Source organism: Maylandia zebra, linkage group LG4 (assembly GCF_041146795.1).
Source record: "Maylandia zebra isolate NMK-2024a linkage group LG4, Mzebra_GT3a, whole genome shotgun sequence".
Lineage (NCBI taxonomy): Eukaryota > Metazoa > Chordata > Actinopteri > Cichliformes > Cichlidae > Maylandia > Maylandia zebra.
The window spans coordinates 14,988,572-15,008,684 of record NC_135170.1 but is presented as its reverse complement, the minus strand read 5'-3'; the positions used below and the strand labels follow the sequence as shown (position 1 = coordinate 15,008,684).

General features: G+C 38.3%; 1 protein-coding gene across 3 annotated transcripts in view; it reads left to right on the top strand.

Annotated features, from left to right (window-relative positions):
* clec16a (C-type lectin domain containing 16A) overlaps window positions 1-20,113 on the top strand; it is a 53,483-nt gene that overhangs the window by 582 nt on the left and 32,788 nt on the right. For all 3 annotated transcript variants that reach the window (XM_076883031.1, XM_076883030.1, XM_004560714.4), the window contains exons 2-9: window positions 422-550; window positions 1,172-1,305; window positions 2,994-3,142; window positions 6,248-6,353; window positions 11,388-11,511; window positions 11,631-11,805; window positions 13,520-13,570; window positions 14,825-14,941. In XM_076883031.1, coding sequence (XP_076739146.1) covers window positions 422-550; window positions 1,172-1,305; window positions 2,994-3,142; window positions 6,248-6,353; window positions 11,388-11,511; window positions 11,631-11,805; window positions 13,520-13,570; window positions 14,825-14,941 — 985 coding nt within the window. The remainder of the gene's footprint in view (window positions 1-421; window positions 551-1,171; window positions 1,306-2,993; window positions 3,143-6,247; window positions 6,354-11,387; window positions 11,512-11,630; window positions 11,806-13,519; window positions 13,571-14,824; window positions 14,942-20,113) is intronic.

Below are 20,113 nucleotides of genomic sequence, written 5' to 3'. Positions count from 1 at the left end.
AGCTCATGCTGGAAAACACTGGCTTTTACCAGAGTACGAAAACATGCATTCGTTTAACCCCAACAGGTGCATGACATTGAGGGGTGATTTCGATCAACCTGAATCAGGACATAAAATCCCGAGCCAGGGCTCTAGTGAGGCTAAATGAGGGAAACCTCTTGTGTGCACAAGTTTCTAGGTTAGTGGTTATTACACTGCACCAGCCCAGTAACAGCGCTACTGCATCTATCAATATTCCTTTGAAACGTTATTAGGTTTATCTAGCAGCTTTCTGCAATGTCACGCGATTAGTGCAGTCTTTGTCCTGATAGGTTTAGATACAGATATGTGAATGTTAATGACTTCAGTCAAATTTAAACAAATGGCTTTTGTCACCTCCTCTTTCACATTTTCACCTTATTTCTGTAACTCTCTCTATCAGGTATATGTACCACGTCTTGACAAAAAACACAACAGTAACAGATCACAACAGGAACCTTCTGGTGGAGACCATCCGCTCGATCACAGAGATCCTCATCTGGGGGGACCAGAATGACAGCTCTGTGTTTGAGTAAGTCCCAGTTCAAGTCTTAGTGTGCGATTCATCACTTTTAAATACAGATATGAAGGTGGTACTCTAATGTGGGAGTTAAAGTGACATCTTACTCTGCTATCAAAGTGATGATTTTAAACATTATCCAGTTTCTATGATGCAAAGTACTGAGGTGTTTACTTCTCTAAAATGAGAACCTAATATTAAACAAAGAATTAGTCTGAGAGCATTTTTTTTAAAGGTGAAGTTTGCGGTCTGTAAGTGCAGAAAGTCAGTATATCGCTGCACATAAATTATGATGGTCTAACAGTGTTGAAATATTCTGGAAAGTAAAGTGAGAGTCAGCTGAGATGCATTTGGGTGTAGTGAGTAGAACAACTGCGATAAGAATAAGAATTACAGTACTGTGCAAAAGTCTTTAGCCAACACTCAGAGGTTGTTCAAGTGCACAGTGCTGTAAATTAAGAATACTGTATGAAAATGATAAATAAACACCTAACCATAATATTAGTAAGCAGGGTAATGTCTCTCTCTCTTTTTTTTTAAAGACATTGTCCATTTTATGATGGTTGTATGTTATTCAGTCAACTTGAATTAAAAAAAAATTTTTTCCTGCTTGTGTCTTATGTCTGTGACCAGTTTCTTCCTGGAGAAGAACATGTTTGCCTTCTTCTTGAACATCCTCCGTCAGAAGTCTGGACGTTACGTGTGTGTCCAGCTCCTCCAGACCCTCAATATACTTTTTGAAAACATTAGCCATGAGACTTCCCTATGTAAGTAGTATTACATCATTTCACTCTCTGACTAATGCTGCTAATAGACTGACATTAGTTTATGTTAGGTAACTATTAATAGAACTGTTAACTCAGGGAAAAATAAAGAAGTCTAAGGGGGTCATTTCCACTTTTCTCTTTTACTCTTTTCCTGTTTTTTGCAACTGCCTACTGCTTACCTTGTAAAAACTGTAAAAGCAGTAAAAAGCACTGACGGTATAAAGTCTGTGAAAACTTTCTTTCATGTGACTATGTTTCTAGCTATTTAGTTTGTGTTGTTAGCTAACAAATCCACAGTTTATCCATACATTAATGTAACTATATGTACTTTAAATGTGTACAGCTAATAATTAAACCGCTAACCATTTCTAATAATATACAACTTTGTATTCACATTTTTAGCAAGCTGTTGTTTTTCACTTAGTTGTTTATCCGTTGTTTTCTGCTAACAATTTAACAGATTTTTATACCATTAATTAAATACTTGAAATTAACATAATCACAGCTAGCTTCTTGAACCCTTTATTCTCTTTTCAACCGTATAAACTTTAATCGTGTTTCCATTTTTTTTACCTTATGTTTTCTAGTACTACAGTTTATGTTCAGTTGTTAACAAACCAAGTCTCTACTTTGTACTTTAACTCTCTGTCTGTTAAGCAGTAAGTGGTTCTTCATTGTTTGGCTAACTGCACTGAAATGGGATAATCCACCTGTTAGCTGCAATATTCAGGTTTATAAAGCACTTTGTAAATGAGCTATGTGTGAAGGAGAATCTGTTTTTCTCAGGTGACAGGTGGTTTACTGGACCAGCAAGCTGGAGTCAAAAACCCAAGTCAATGAGGCCTGTTTTATACAATAAAATAGTCTCTCTTTTCCCAAGCACACCTAAACAGTTTACAACATAACAGGTTACCACATGGTCAAACATAACAAAGTTTCTTACTAACGCAGGAAAAATAGGTTGATGTATGCAATGGACAAAAAAAACTATATTATTTTATTTCATAAAATAGTGCTGATTGCACTTGGCGAACATCTGATTTGCGAGTTGATCACGCGGCTCAGTGCATTCTGTATAAGAGCTTGTCGAGCTGGTGATTGAAACAGACTGTCCTTCACGCTGGTTTCAAGTGCTTTGCAAACCCGAATATTACAGCTAATACATGGCAGTGAGGGGCAGTACAACAGTGATCCCCTTAGACTGATTTTTAAGTTTTAGTCTCCTTATATTCCACTGAGTTATCGGTTCTAACGGTGGTTAGGTAACATAAGCTAATGTAAGTCTGTAACTGGCACAAGATGGCACTAAACAAGTTCTAAAAACTTTAACTTTCAGCACTTATTTCTTAAATCCAACTTCACGGACAGTTTTAAATCTGTTACTGGGGAACCAAAATCTTAGTAGATTATATACTGTCCATTTCACAATGGGTTGTTATAAACATAAACTAAAGTTGGTATTTCAGCAAGGTGTTGCAGTCACCACAAGAGCTTTACCTCACCTTTGCTCCAATAACAGTGAAAGAAAACCTAAGGTAGTGAAATGAATCAGTCCACCTTCAGCTTTTAACACTGTGTCATTTTCTGTAAATGCTGAGCTATTAGATAAATTGCATGACAATCTGGAGGCTTAATAAAAGCCATCTCTTCTCTGTACCCTAAACGTGTCGCCTCCTTTCTCATTACAGATTATCTCTTATCAAACAACCACGTCAACTCCATTATTGTCCACAAGTTTGACTTCTCGGATGAGGAGATCATGGCTTATTATATCTCCTTCCTTAAGACCCTGTCACTCAAACTTAACAACCACACCGTGCACTTCTTCTATAATGAGGTAAGGCTACGGGGGGGAGAAGGGATGGTGTGAGAGAGGAAAAAGACAGGCTAACAAAACATGAAGAACCTTCTGCTCAGTGTCTGCATATCTTTATGAGAGATACGAGGGAGGGAAGGAAGTGGTGAAACATAAGACACTAAGGATGGAAGCAGTGTGCAATGAAGCAAATTTGTAATATCAGCCAACTGTCTGAAACTGCAAATGATAAAACTGGAATTTTTTTTACCCCTCAGTAAGTAATTTTAAGGAATACATATAATACTTTATCTAATTTACTACACACATGCACTTATTTTAATATGCAATTATATACAAATAGTGCTTGGGGGACAGTTGTGCAAACTTCAGTTCACCTCCTTATTGTTAACTTTGTCATTACATTTTGCCACTTTTCAAACTCTCTTAGCAACCCACTGACAAATCAACTCAAAAGGAATTGTAGTACTGACTTCCTGTTGCCCTGCTGTAGGCATACTTTTCATTGTGTGAACTCTGTTCAGTGAGGGGCAGAGAGTAGCATGCAGCTGCACCAGCAGGCCGAGCAGGCTGTTTCCACATGTGCAGTGTTGTTTTTGTGGTTTAATGAGGAAGCTGTAGACTGCACAGGAAAAAATAAGGCATCTGAGTGGTTATTTTGTGTGTGTATATAATCACAATTACTGCACAACACTTGAACTTGTGGCTGTGTTGATTTTGTTATAAATTCACAATCCTTAGAAATGAAATGCCTTCAATTAAACAAATAAAAACACTTAAAGTAAGTTTCAGTCTGGAACCGTATTTGTCACATGCATTTTCTGCCAGTAAAGCTTATCAGTGTGCTTATCCCAACAGGCAGATTAGCAGCAGAACATAGAAACAGAGCTTCTGCAAATCAGCAGCACATTTTCTCTGTCAAAATACTGGCTTCCTGTGTAGAAGCATTGATTTAAGAGATACTGCACACAGCAAATAACTGAATTTTTAGAACGTGGCACGGACACATTATTTCTTGGGCTTGTTTCTAAATCTATTTTTCTATATGATACATATTGTGTGTTTGTGTGTCATTTGTTTGCAAATGAGGTTTTAGATTGTTGCCAAGAACTCTGACCACACTATTCATTTGTGATGTTGCTAACCTCTGATGTTTCAGTGATATCTGTAGTCTTTCCCTTGGCCTCTTTGTGCTGGGGAAAGTTATTGGTGTACTGTTGATGGTAGCGTTACCCCTGAAGCCAAAACCAGACCTGTTGTGTAGATCTGAGAACATTTATGTCTTTTTAAGTTAACTATTACATTTTTGTTTTAATTTGTGTGTTAACAAATATCTAGTGTTAATAACCAACTTGACACATTGTTGGTCTAAAGTCAAATATATTTTTTTATTCTAAAAATAATTAAAACCTTTTTTAAGCAGTTTATATTATTATATGTTATATAAATATTTTAAATTAATCTATTAGTTTGATTATCATTATTATTCATATTTTGGAGTCTTAGCTATAGTTTATTCTCCTGCAGATGGTGCCGTTTGATAACTGCTCAGCTTTCCTCCTTCTCAGAACTACACAAGTCACATTTTTAAAACTATTGCAAAAAGTCGGTTTGGGTTTGGTGTCAGGCTCAGAACTCCTCATTTGCTGTGATTCTGGGTGACTGTTTAAATGCTTGACTCGCAGCTATGACTGCCTGGAGGTCACAGCAACTGAGGAATGGTCGGGTGGACAATCGGGCACTGGCACAGAGAGAGATAACAGTAGTATCCAGAGTTATCAGGTTGTTGTGCAGAATTGCTAAATGGAGCGTGCTGGTATGTTGAGACGTGTTGAGCTTCTAAAATCTTATTATGGTTAGAAGAAGAAGTCCCTGCTGTTAAGCTCATTATGCTCAGAATTAAGTACATTGGTTTGTTCAAATTTCTTGTTGGAACTGGTATGCCAATACTAGAATTTTATAGTTAAAAGATGAAAACTTGAAAAGTTAATGGCAAAACAAACAACACTGCACAAGATTATTATGAGTTATTATGAGTCTAGCAGTACGTGAGGTGGTCCAGGGGGATATACTACGAGGGACGTTTGACACAGCTGGGCTTTCTTTAGCTTAGCTGGCTTGATTGGTATCACAACGGTGGTTATAAGGTCTCTGTTAAGTTGGGTTCTCTAGTCAAGGCTCTGTGCACGCTCATATAAAAAGGAGCATTCCACAGGTCATGTGACCCTTTCTTCACACGCGAGTGCCACCTCTTCCAATCAGACATCGTCAAAGTAAAGAAAAATAAAAACCTTTCAACGGTGTTGCAAAAGGCCAAGAAATTAATGCTGAAGAAAATCATTAATCTGAAGAGCACACATAGCAATAAAATTACAGTTTAATTTTAATTGTATCACTGAGTGCACTCTCTGCTGTGCTGTTTATTTGTAAGTTGACAGCTGCACATTAGAGCTTTGAAACTTTAAGCTATAATAGTATCCAGTTTAAACGTTACTGTCAGACTGCTTAATAAAGGAGACATAGAAATCGCTTTAGATTGTCAGCGCGTAAAAGTCAAATCCATTAGAATTTGAATGTGTGTACTGTGTTCTAGTAGCTCCAATTCCAGCTGTTACTAAGCAGCAGATTAGAATCAAGGATACTAAGATTTAAAAAATATTTTCCGAACCACCAAATTTATGCAAATTGGTTTTAGTGATTTTCAGCTTAACAGTTTGCATATATGAAACTGCAGCAGACAATCTATAAAAAAGAGTGGTTCTTCCAGCCAGTTTAAAACGAAACTCTACAGTGATTTAGCCAGTGGGAAAGAGAGCCACTTGCATGATACAGAAAGCTCTTGATTTTAGAATCAACATAGCTCACTAACTTACTAATCTAGCTTTGTAGTGGACCCCTCTGAATCTCACAAAACAGTGTTTTGTATTTTTTTTTAAGTATTTTCTCATTAAAACAACAGTAATGTTATAAGATTACTGCTCCTGTTAAGTTTTAACCTTCAAAATTCAGCACTCTTGTCTCCTTTAGCAGCCTTCTATCTCTCTCTGTGGTCATTTGCATCCTGAACAAAATGGTGCAGTGCCTTGTCTTGCTCACCAGCGCCCACTCTCTGTCTCCCACACACAGCACACTAATGACTTTGCCCTGTACACCGAGGCCATTAAGTTTTTCAACCACCCTGAAAGCATGGTCCGCATCGCAGTCCGAACCATCACACTCAACGTCTACAAAGGTGAGTGCCGTGAATACGCACGTGCACACGCTGCTTACATCCACACACTCTCACGGGATGCTGGGACCGCCTTTCTCTGTTCTTCCCTCTTCTTGCTGCTGCTTCTGGTGCATGAGCATGACTGACAGGTAACACTGTAACAAATACACACTAAAAAGCAGTCTGGCAAATTTTCTTTCTTTTAATGTTTTGTTGCTTATTTAGGGTCAACATGCAACCCCAGTTGCAAATAATTGGGGACAATGACTAAAATTTTGGTAACACTGAAAGCATTGATTTGCAGATCTCATAAACCAATAATTATATTCTAACGCTAATGGCAGCAACATGTTTCAAAATGTGGGGCATCTGTATCATATCTGTTCAAATTTGGATTCTTCTTTGCGTGATAGAACTTTAACCCACGTTTTTGGATGGCACTGTGAACTGTGCTCACACACAGTGACTTTTGGAAGCATTCCTGAGGCCAGAATTATGCCTGTTTTTAATAGAGCACCGACTGAGAGCCCGGAGATCACGGGCATCGAATTCAGAGTTTTGGCCTTGGCGCTCACACACAAAGATTTCTCCAGATTTTCTGAATCTTCTGATATTAAGTGCTGTAGATCAGCGGTCCCCAACCTTTTTTGCGCCACGGACCGGTTTATGCCCGACAATATTTTCACAGACCGGTCTTTAAGGTGTCGCGGATAAATACAACAAAATAAAACTAGTACCGGTACTGAAAAAAATAAGATTTATTCATAACACACGTGAAAAGACCCAGGAAAACCGAGTTAACGATAAAAACGATAACAAAACAACGCTGAAAACCGATAAAAACCCTGAAAACCATAAATTTCTCACCTAAGCCTCAACTCTCGCGGCCCGGTACCAAACGACTCACGGACCGGTACCGGTCCGAGGCCTGGGGGTTGAGGACCACTGCTGTAGATGGTGAAATATTTAAAGACTAATGTTCCATTGAGGAACATTGAAATTGTTCAAAAATTTATTAACAAGGGTTTTTTTTATTTTGTTTTGCTTTTTTCTTGTGCACATTATTGCATCTGCACATTTTTAATTCTAAACTGTTGCTGATTAACCTAATTAGTTGCAAAATGTTCTTCCAACTGTTTCTTTGTAGCACCAATTACTCTACCAGCTTCTTACCTCCCCCCTCTTCAAACGTTTTTGATATCAGTTCCTGCCATCAAATTAAACATTATTCAGTGCTTTTCATGAGAGTTAAACTTTTCGGTTTTAGTGTTCGGGTTGAATCTGTCTTCTACTGTGAATAAAATAAGATTGGATTTATAAGATTTGCAAATCACTGCATTCTGTTTTTATTTACGTTTTGCTGGATATCTTCCTGGTTATACGCATTAGCCTTTTTAGGAGAATTATTCATTACAAGATTTTGTCCAAGCGATGTTGTTATTTATAACCATGACATGCATTTACTTTTTATAGAATTCTAACTGGATATGATAATATGAATATTAGAACTTTTTATCCACACTTGCAAACTAAAACTATTTATTCTTAACGTTTTTAAGATTCTCGTGTTATTCTTTATAGTCCCTGGAAAGCTAATTGAATGCTTTTACACTTAAGATTTCATTAAAAGTAAACAAGAAACATTTTGATGTAAAAATTTAAATTAGACAAAATAGCAGACTTGTTGTAGTTTTTTTGTTTTTGTTTTTTTGGTTCTAATAAAATTACCTGAGGTTTCAACACACAGGGTTAAAGTTCACAATAAGTCGTGGTAGAATAAACGTTACAATCACCATACTGTAAAGAGACTCTTCACACAGTCCAGCACCATGCACAGTTAGGTGTTGAAATCCCTTCACCTGTAGCTCTGTCATGCGGGGGGCTGCAGGTCTTTCAGAAAGACTACAGAAAGCAGTAGCAGTCTGAACATCGGCACCTTTTCAGCAGCTTTTTCAGCAGCAGTGTTTCTCCTTCCTGCCGTCAATGTGCGATCCTTGTGCGTCCAAGCTATCTGCATTTCATTGCAGGGGAAGCTGGTATTGCCTTGTATGGTTTTGGCTTCTCTGTACATGTCATGCTTATTGTCACCTTAAATGAAACAGCTGCTCAGTGTAAAGGCTTTAAAGTCTCACAAGCTGTTGCTTTGTGTCCGTATCTGTCCGTCTCATCCCGCATGTAACACTTTGTTCTGTACAACATGGCTTTCTTCCGCCGTCCATAACATCCTGATTCTAACTCCCAAAGGTACAACTTTTTTGAACAATATAAGAACAAAAGTCATTTATAAATCAATGTAGTATTAAAGGGGATGTGTCATTGCTAAACTGACCACGGGCTATGCTTTAATAAGGAATCTTTAAAAGCATCATTTTAATGTAGCAACTCTGACTTCAAGTCTGTGAGATTGTCATGGGACCACCCACAACATCTGAATTTTAGACTGCCTACTACACTTGTGCATAATAATAATTTAATTGTGGAAAACCCTTTGCTGATTTAATAGTTGTAATTAGTTGGATTTTTAGAGTATCACAACACTAAAAATATTGCAGTGAAGGTTACTTCGTATTGATGCTCCTTAATGATTCCTTAGGACATGCCTTGCAACAGATGGCCACCTGAAAAAGGATTTAATTCAGAACCCAAAGCATTTAGTCATTGCGTAGAATCAAGTTTTCTTATTGCGCTGATTTTTCAAGTAATGTAACTGTTCTTTTTGGGGGTGGGGGCTGCTTGTTTCAGTGTCTGCTGTTCACATAATCCTCCGTAAAATCCCAAAACAAGTTTTAAATATGTACATTACATATGCAACTCCTTTTCCAGGTGTGCCCTTGCTATTTTTTAATAAATGTTTGTGAGGTCGTTCCCAGCCTCCACCCCTCCACAGCCGCCCCTTTACTCACATTGAACCTGTGTCTGTTTCCCCCCCCCCCCCCTCTCCTTTATCAACAACCACTCTTCCTCTTTTGTCTCTCCCCTCCCTCTTCCTCCTCTTTCTGCGCGTCCCATCTGCCTAACTCCAGTTTCATGTAAGTTGGTTCCATTCATTCAGTCTTTTTCTCAGGGCTTGGTATCCTGTTCAGTTTCTTTACAGTTACTCTTCTTCATGTGTTGAATGATGTCAAGACACCTCAGCTCTATAGTGTTAACTTAGTCTCGGGGTTTTGGGGGGAGCTTTAATGTGAATTGTTACCCTGCCCTGCTTGCTCCTAATGGTGTATTTGTTCTAAATGTATGGAGTATTAGCATAATTCTTTTCAATCATTCTGTATCATCCACTTCATTCATGCAGTAAAAAACAGTCTCATTTTGTTTCTTGGGTTTGTTGTTCCAACGACCTAATTTTCAGCTAAGCCCCACATGTTGGTTTTTATTTTGGTGATGGGCTCAACAGTTTTGATCACTGTGGTTATTTAGTCAGTGTCTCCCTATCCATTGTGTAATTCATGAATTAAATTTGGCTGCTCATGCATTACTTGTCTCAATTTGACCTGTCTGGATTGGAAGTATAATAACCATGTGGTTTTATTTGCATTTTGATTTTCCATGAAAAAGTGTTACTATAATTCGACTGGTGGTGTTTACTACAGGATGTTGCTTTTGTCATTCACCTAAGTCAACACTTAAAGAACATTTACTTCTGTGTTTCTTTTGATTGTCTGTTTTCCCCTGAAAAACCCTTGTATGTTAAAGTTCAAATTAAATTAACAAAAACAAAAAACAAAAAAAAGTCTATTATTGGAGGAGTTCAGTGTAACTGTGCTTGTTAAAGTTCTGCAGTTAGACCCATAAGCACCAGAAACCATATTGACTTGACCAGATTTTTTTTTAAACAAGTTTTTTTCTCTAAATAAGCAGACCTGCAGAACTTTGATTGCATTGTCAGGTTTTAAAAAAACATTTTCACCTTCCAGTTAACTGTGAACAAATTCACTTTGTTCTGTGTATATTTGCCCCAAATAAAATCTGCGCTCTAACACTGAAAGGCTCGCAATATAATAGAAATAAAAATTATTACAGCAATAGGACAGATAGTTTCTTATTTTCTAGTATTCTTCCCCAAGACATGGCTAAGCCTCAATCTAATCTGACTGCAGGCAGTGCAGTGGTTAAAGACTGACCGATTTATCAATAAAAGTTATTTGATGATCCAGAAGTATCAGCATTTTTAATGACCAATAAATGTAATGTTTAAGTAGTAATGACAGAGGAGAAATACTTTTCAGGCATGCTTTCAGCATTGATGTTGCATAGTTTGGCCACCAGAGGGCACTCTGCACCTGCCTCTTGACAAAACACGTGAACAAATGATCCAAGTAGAATGTTAACAACTTAAATGATTCTTTACTAATAACAGATGTTTAGGAAACTTTTTCTGTTTTGTTTGCCTGGAAGAAATAAAATATCAGCAAATATCAGTGTCAATATTAGCCTTAAAAATATCGGTCAAATTCTAATTGTGGCTAATAATCCTGGAGCTGCCTTTCTCTAAGCAGACGTTAGGAGCAAGCCGAAGAGGTCAGGCCCATCCTTCAAAGCTTTTTTTATCCTTCTTTAAATTTGCAGGCCTCAGTTGAATAGCATAACTTAAAGCAGGAAATCAGACTGTGCACCCATTTGATGAACACTCATTCCACCAATACAGTGGTAATCCCAACATATGTAAACACACCTAATGTGTGAAAACTGCTCTTACCTAAACTGGCCACCTCTCAAGAGGGTGCATCTGGAAAGCTCAGGCCACAAGCTTGGGTTAAACAGAGCAAAAACTGATTGGCAAAGCATTTTATTCTTGACTAATTAACATATAAAAGGGAAATTCATCTGGCCTTATTGATAGTGGATTGACAATTTGTGTCCTTATTTTGACCCTTTGGGTATTTTTTTTTAAAATAATTAATTTTTTTTAATTTTAATATGCTTTTAAATGTGTATAATTATCTGGTTATATTCTGGTATTCCTCGAGGATCACATGTTTTGTGTACACATGAATGAGTCTTTGTATTTGTGGAACTGACCTTGATAATAACTCTCCATGCCTCTACTCTCTCTAGTGGACAACCAGCACATGCTGCACTACATTCGAGATAAGACCGCGGTCCCATATTTCAGTAACTTGGTCTGGTTTATCGGCAGCCACGTCATCGAACTGGACAAGTGTGTACAGACGGATGAAGAGTAAGTGTTTTTCTCACTGTAGCCTCTAGATGTCAGCAGTGTCCTTGTTTGAAGCCTTGATCTGGCTCATGCTTATTATTCTATGTTATATATATTTATTTATTTTCTGTCTGTCTTAGACATAAAAACAGGGGGAAGCTAAGTGACCTGGTAGCAGAGCACCTTGACCACCTCCACTACCTAAACGATATCCTCATCATCAACTGTGAATTCCTTAATGACGTTTTAACCGACCACCTCCTCAACCGTCTCTTTCTGCCACTCTATGTTTACTCTTTGGTCAGTCCTGAGACGGTACGTTACTCTGGAGTGCATTTCTGAATACATCTGGTTAGACTGATGTTCACAGGTTCAAAGTTGAAGTGTGTGTTGTGTTAAAGTGGTTTCCTCCTTTCATTTCACACATGCAGTGTAGTACGGTTCTGTTCCGAAGCTAATTATCAAGTTGAAAAATTAAAAAGTTGAAAAATGTTCAGTTTGCAGTAGTAGTTTTTTTTTCTTAGCTTGATTAATGACTAACCAGTGGTTTTGCTTGATCACCTCAGAAAAGCTATGAGTTAGAAGTTACGGTTAGGTTAGGTATTTGCCAGTTTGTGCAGGTGGTGCTGTGTGGGTGACATAGAGGTTACCACTAGGTTTTGAGTTCAAACCATTCAGGGGCCTTTCCATGTGGAGTTTGCATGGTCTTCTGTGCCTGCATATGATTTGGTAAAATCTTAAATTACATAGAACATAGAAAGTATCCCATATGTGTGGTGTAAAGTGCTTCGATTGGTCAGTAAGCCTTTTAATACTCTCTCCCTCTATCCCAATAACACTATATATCATTATAATGCATTTTCTATAAATTCAGTGAATAGTTATGTAATCACCGTATGAAAAGTACTATTTCTTTTTTTACATTTAAAGTAAATAATCAAAAATGAAATAAATATGGGCCTTATGTGGCATTATCCCGTAGTGCAGGGGTGGGGAACTCCAGGCCTCAAGGGCCGGTGTCCTGCAGGTTTTAGATGTGTCCTTGATCCAACACAGCTAATTTAAATGGATAGATTACCTCCTCAACATGTCTTGAAGTTTTGCAAAGTCCTGGTAAACAACTAATCATCTGATTCAAGTGTGTTGACCCAAGGTGATACCTAAAACCTGCAGGACATCGGCCCTTGAGCCCTGGAGTTCCCCACCCCTTCCAGATTTACACACTAGATGACCACACACAACTTCACTCTTCACTCTGGCTATCATTACTGCTCCTGTATGGTTGTCGGGAAACTTGACTCAAATGCAGAGTGTCCTAGCACACTGTTAAGTTCATTCAGAGACGTGTTGTTCTGTTCTTCCACATATCTTTTGCATAGTATGCTGCATTGCAGACACTCCTAATATAAATGAGGCAACTCGGCTTGTGTGAAGTGTTTTCAGCTGGGCATCGTATACCTGGGGTCGAGTGTTTTGACCAGTGCATGAAACCATATATATTTATGAATGCAAGTTGTAATGACTAGTTATCTTGATCTTTATTATATGGTGTGCCATAGAGAAAGCCTATTCTAACATTTAAATGTAAAGTTTAGTTCGAGCACCTGACAGCTAATTTTTGCTTCTCATTCATAAACTCTGCATACTATTTTACACCGTGGTGACTATTGCAAATCGTCATATAAAGCAATGAAAAAATATTGCAACATGTTTTGCAACAGCACAATGTTTCATCATCCAGTGTGTTGTGTCATATCACACAGCCCTAACATATCTATAAAAAAACAAAGGTGAGCTGAAAAGATTATATTCCAGGTGAAAGCGTAATTATTATGAGTTATAAATGCAGATAGTTGAACATTAGACAGTTAAAACACTGTTTAAATCAAATTTTCTTTTGACATGATAAATGTTTGCAATATGGGTCATGACTGTTATATTCGTACTACTAAATGATTATCACACACATTATGTTCTTGTTGTTATTATATATCACCTTAAATCTTCTTGTTTCTTTCTCTCTCTTTAGTCTGAAGAGCGGAAGATCAACCCTCAAGTGTCCCTTTATCTGTTGTCTCAAGTAAGTTACACACACACCTGCCTGCCTGCTGACACTCTTGTGAGTGTAATCTTGCTGTGGCTGCTTAATCCGGTGGTGTATTGTCATACAGTCAAGCTGCTCTTTGTAAAGCCTTTTCTACTAGCTTTATTATGTGAATAATGGAAATAAAACTTTACTTTATGCTGCATTAGTTATTACTTACACCTTATTATTACTTGCTTTAACCAACTTTTACCTCCTGGACTGTCTTAGTTCTGCATGGAATACATTCAACAAAAGTCCTGGAAATATTCCTGAGATTTTGATCCATATTGACATGACAGCATTACAGGTGCTACACATCTATGATATGAATCTCCCGTTCCACCACATTCCAAAGTTGCTCTGCTGGATTGAGATCTTGTGACTGTGGAGGCCTTTTGAGTGCATTGAACTCATAGTTATGGTCAACAAACCTGCTTAAGATTATATGAGCTTTTTGACATGGTGCGTTGTCCTTCTGGACACAGCCATCAGAAGATGGGTGCACTATAGTCATAAAGTATCAGCAAGAATACTCTGGGAGTGTGCACGAAAATTTCTCCCGCACCAGAACTACCAGGAGCCTGAATTGCTGATACAAGGCAGGATGGATTCATGGAGAAACTCATCAGACCAGATGATATTTTTCCAATATTATGTTGTCCAGTTTTGTTGAACCTATGCTCCAAATTGTAGGCTCAGTTTTCTGAGTTTTCAACAAGTGGTTATTTGAGTTACTGTTATCGAAGTTATCGAAGCAGTCTGGCCACGCTCCTATGACCTCTGACATCATCAACAAAGCAGTTTCTCCCAGAGAACTGCTGCTCACTGGATATTTTTGTTTTTAGAGATTATTCTCTGTAAACTCTAAAGATGTTTGTGTGGGAAAATCCCAGCAGATCAGCAGTTTTGGAAATGGTCAGACCAGCCAGTCTGGCGCCAACAGCCACGTTCAGAGTAGCTTAACTCACCCCTTTCCCCTATTTTGATGCTTGGTTTGAATTCCTTGCTCATGTTTACATGAATTCCTGCCAGGTATTTGCATTAACACACACTTAATAAAGTGGCCATTGACTGTAAATCGTGTTAACTAAAGGGAGCCAGTTATATTTGTGTAATTTGCAATGCTTACATGTTGGTGCAGATGATCATGTCTAAATGAATTTTTAACAGTATAATTTATTTTCTAATCAGCTCTAGTGGCCCAGAAACTGATTTTACTTATTTTGTGTTTATGTTCTTGTTTTTCAGGTGTTTCTAATCATCCACTATCAGCCACTGGTCAATGCCCTTGCAGATGTTATTTTCAACGGAGATCTGTCTGTATTCACCACACCGACAGATATTCACAGCACGCACAAGAGCACGGTAACACACACACACACACACTTTGACTGTATATGTTAATGTACTGTAAACTGTACTGTACTGTAACAGGTAAAACTGTGAGTGAGTACAGCATACAAACAAGAAATGTGCACACTCACACCTACGAAGCAACCGCATGGACACATACACAACACACACACACAGTTGTGTTCCAGAAGTGTGCGTAGGTGGTTATGAGATCGAAGGGTCATGGTTTTCTCCATGATTCACCCACATCAAGGCAGCAATATGCAAATTACTTGACTTTTCTTTTTCTTCCCTTTCCATTTTTTGAACACTCCTGATTCCTGTCGTGCTCTCGGTCTTCCTGCCACGGCGTTGGATAGCAGCATTCGGTTTCCTTTTACTGCTCCGTGCCCTTTAATTTCCATCTGCATATTCTTGTAATTTCCCTCTTCTTTTCTGCCACCGTTTTAATCTTCCCCTTTCATCACCTAATGTTCCCCATCCAGTTCCCCTCACCTCTCATTTTCTACTCTTGATTCAGTTTCTCTTCCTTCATCGCCCCGCCCCTGCTTCTTACATTTTTTTTTTGACCATCTGCTTTTAAAGCCAGGTGGGTGTGCCGAGGTAGTGAGCGTTTCTGAGAACCCTTGTGGTTATTCTCTGTGCTGAGTGTGTGTGTCTGTGCGTGCGCGCGCAAGAGCTCTCTGGCTGTTGTAAGAAACGGCCTACCTTTTCAGTGAATATAACTAGAGGCGTGATGTCTTCACAGCTTTGGTGTACCACAACAGGAGGCAGCCAGACCCAAATACGTACCTGCCAGATATTCATTCAAGATCACTTTCCCTGTTTATATATTTTTCTCTTAAGTAAAATCAAGTAGATTAACAAATCATATTTGTTGTGTTTATCCATGAGTTACTGTTTTCTTTTTTTACCGGGGGTAATTTATTTATTTTTTCCGTTCCACTAGGCAACACAAATTTGCGTTTGCACATTAATTATTCTTTTTCTGACTGATTGACATTGATAAGATGGATACCGGTGCAGGTTGTGTGATTTACTGGCATTTACCCTGCAGCAGTGTATTTGGCATTTTGTTCTGGTGCATGTAAAAACGCTAATGAGCACATTAGTGCAGCGAACAAGTGTTATGCATGCCACACATTTGTGTGACATCACCATGGTTAATTGAGGAAGTTCTACTAACTATTCCTAAAGATGCCAAGTAGATACTCAGAAGTTGCACTCGTATCTGCTAAATCACATGTACCGTGTTATAGATTGATTTATTGTAGATAAAACAGCAGACATATGAGGTATGGGCTCTGTTTTTGCGCAGGTGGTCAAATGGCACCTCCTGTTCGTCTTTGATGTGGCAGGAAATTAGGTCACATGATGGAACACTGACAGAGCTGGCTCACCTAACCCAGATCTCTTTCCTGGAAGAAGTGTTTTCTCTCTCTTTCTCTCACACTTTTGTAGATGTGTTTACTTGCAAGTGCACCAGTTAGATACATGTTTTTGATATTTGCATGCATGTGGCAGTATTTTTTTTTTTTTTGCGTAACGTAAGTTCGTGCAGTTCGTTTACTGTGCAGGAAAATTGGGTTTATCTTTTGACCTGCAAATGGCACCCTACTTTCAAGCGGGTGTGTGTTTGTAGATATGTCGTGCATGCTCCCTGACCTCCAGTAATTTCTCAGCATTGGTTTAGACTGCGAGTGGTTTACCAGAATATAGTCAGCTAGCAGGTGTGACACGCACACACACATACATGCACACACACACACACACACACATACATGCACACACACACACACACACACACACACACACACTGATACTGGTTTGTGGTTTGTCTCTGACAAAATACACACTGTGTTTTTAGCAGTAACTACAATGTAATCCTACCAGTAACACACAGTGTATGTGAGTATTTTTAAAGCATGGGGAAAAAAACCTAATAACTAAGGTTTTCTGAATTTTAAATTAAAAAGCGTGAAATAAAATAATAGTGGCAACATGTTTAAGACTTTAATTGTTACAAGAATACCTTTGTGTCATAAGAAATTAATAAAAAAGAAAGAAAAGATGGAGGAGAAAGGGCCAAAGCGAGGGTTTTAAATGATGTATATAAATATGCAGCTTTTTGCTGTGATTCATCCACAATACCTTCACCAGAGGTTGATGGAGAGAAACTGATACTGGGTTTATCCTAGGCACACATTTGAATAAGGAGGATGGTTTCAGACACCTGCTCGTATGTAAGTGCATGTATGTTTTGACGTGGTCACGTGCTCATGTTTGTGTTTGGTGGTTTGTGTTAGCACAAGAACTTCAGTGAAATCAGGCCACCCAGTTTCAGTGTGAGATACAGAGTTTTCTTCCTCTCGGTGTAAGAGCAGGTGAATCTTTTCACGAAATGAAACCAGAGAGAAAGGATTATCTTGGAATTCAGTCCTGTTTCGCATCATCCCTGAAGCCATTAAAGTGTGTGTTTTGTATAGTTTTATAGCCACTACCATCATTATTGTAATTCCTTAATAATCTGATAAATACTTAGTAAATTAATTGCTAAATCAGAGGATGAATGAAATATATCAGTTCCTTTTACGATGTTCCGTAGTTCCTGTTTTTGCAATGAGTTGTTGAAATAGTGGTTGCTCATTTGCAAGTGCACGGTTAGCATATGTACAAGTAGTCCCCATGAGCCCCTCTTACTTGATACTGAAATCTTTTTTTATTTGCAAGGGGAGCCAATCAGAGGACCGATGGCTTAAAGGAAAAAGTAAAGGAGCCAAATGGCTTGTTTCAAACAGTGAAGGATTGCACCAAGGTTTGATAAAAGATCAGGAAGGATGCTGTTTCAACTTAATCCTGCTAAGCTTCTCTGGTAGAACATAAAGCTGAAAATACATGGATCAACGTGGATCTCAGAAGATACCTCGTCATCATTTTCTTATAATTTCTAAAAGAGAAAAAGTGCTGATAACAGTAGTTGCTCATTAAATATCAATCAGTTAGTTAATAGATTAATTTGCTAATTATTGGCTTTATACAGTAATCACCCACAAATTTAAGCTGTTTATAAAACCCTAAACCAGCTCTGACCTATAAGGACATGGTGTGCAGAAATGTTAACACGGGTAACACATGTCGACGTTACATCAACATGAATATGAGACGTTGTTTTCCACTCTTAACTGTTTGGTCAGCTGTTTGTTTAACTGTAATCTTACCTGAAGTCATAACTCCGTCAGACTAGACTATTAGTGCTGTATGTAGAAAATGAACTAGAGGATCATCAAGTTTTGAAATGACTGCTTTATGATTACTTGCAGTCTCTGAAACGTCCTGGAGTTTCATATTCATGTGCAGCAGTAAGGAGTTTGTGATTAAGACGTGCAACAGGAAGATTGTCACAATTACACATGTTATACTTACTGTAAGTGACAGCCCTAACAGCACTGCTCAGCATTTTTTTTTATCATTTACGAGTTGTTTCCTGTGGGATTGTGTGCATGTGCAATTTGGTGTCGGTTTGGGGGCTGTATGTGGAAAGTGGGTTTCTCAAAGTTCGAGTATGGCCACACAGAAGGGCCTCAAAGCGCGTGTGTGTTTTTGTGTGTGTGAGAGAGGAACTAGTCCAAAAATGTATGAAGTGGGAAGTGGCTTTTTGATTAACATCAGTGTATGTTTACTGTAAGACTTTGTAATTAGTGTGACAATAAATAGACACAAGTAAAATTATATATAGATGGAATTAAATACGCAATTTCTGCAAATACTTGTGTTCATGTGTTAATTTTTTTTCGGGGGCTCATCGCATTTCCTGTTACCACCTGACAGCTTTCCTTTGTTGTTTCTCTTGTTTGGACCACTGCCTATCTTTTGCCCTGCCAAAAAGACTTAAATACATGATATCTAGTTTACATAACTGATTTTAATTGCCCTGCAAGTGGGGCTGTTGGATATAACGATATATATCGGATGACGATATAAAAACATCTATCGTTTCATTTTACGCTATCGTTTGTTTCGTGGTGTCGCAAAATAAACTGTTTACGACAATATTTTTTCATGGTTTTGATGGTCACTGTAGTGGCTATATTAATTTCTTAAACTTCTCTCTTTCTCTTATATTTAATATAACCACACTACGAACGGACAAGCGCCTGTTTTTATGCGTTGTGGTTACCAACAATGACGGTAACAGCATCGCGTGTCCGCTTGTTTATGTTCCACATAAACCTTTCATAGTAAAGCTCAAGATCCTGTTGAGACTTTTCAAAATAAACTGAATCACGTGAAAGAGCAGATTATTTACGGATGAGAATTAAAGAGCTGTCAGGTGCTAAAAAATAAACCTTAGACTCAAACGTTAGAACAGGCTTTTCCCTGCAGCACGCCGTGTAATAAATACTCACAAAGAAAACGGCGGCCGTTACACCTTTTGTCTAAAAATGTATCGTTTCATGCATCGGTTAAAAACACTCGACTCCAGCTACATGATGCGCAGCTGGAAACACTTCCCGCAAGTCGAGCTGCCCGAGATTCACAGAATTTACAGAAAATGTTACATTTTTGTGATTTATATCGTTATCGGGCCGATAGAATTCTTATATCGGGATATGAGATTTTGGTCATATCGCACAGCCCTACCTGCAAGGCTTTCTCTTTGTGCACCTCTGGGCTGCTTTCTGTGCATCTGCTGTTTTAGATGGATGTCCTGTTGTGAACACACGTGTGAGTGTTCACAGTCAAATTTCTGTTTTGCAGAAGTTTGAAGTCTACATACTTGACATGCATATCAGCAGTCATCATTGCTGGGTCTCTAGCTTAGAACCCAGAGAGCAAACAGCAGCTTTGAGCATAGGAGTCAAGAATTTATGAGTCTAAAGATGTTCGGTCAGGTGAGGAGTGCAGTTGGGAACATTTTCAACAGCTCATACGGTTATTCATAGAGTCATACTGCTGACTCGAAGTAATGACTACTGACTACTCTGATATCCTGAAGCATCTGAAAGAAATGACTCAAACTTTGTTACAAGCCATCAAAACATTGTACCCCAATCGCATTGCATTTAAAGTGCAAGAATTTTTAAGCTGCACCAATGGACTCTTCTCTCAACACCAGCGGTGGTCCTCTGATTTGAGCTTGAGTTTCTTTTTCTTTTCCAAAAGGAAACTCTTGAGGCTCTCTGT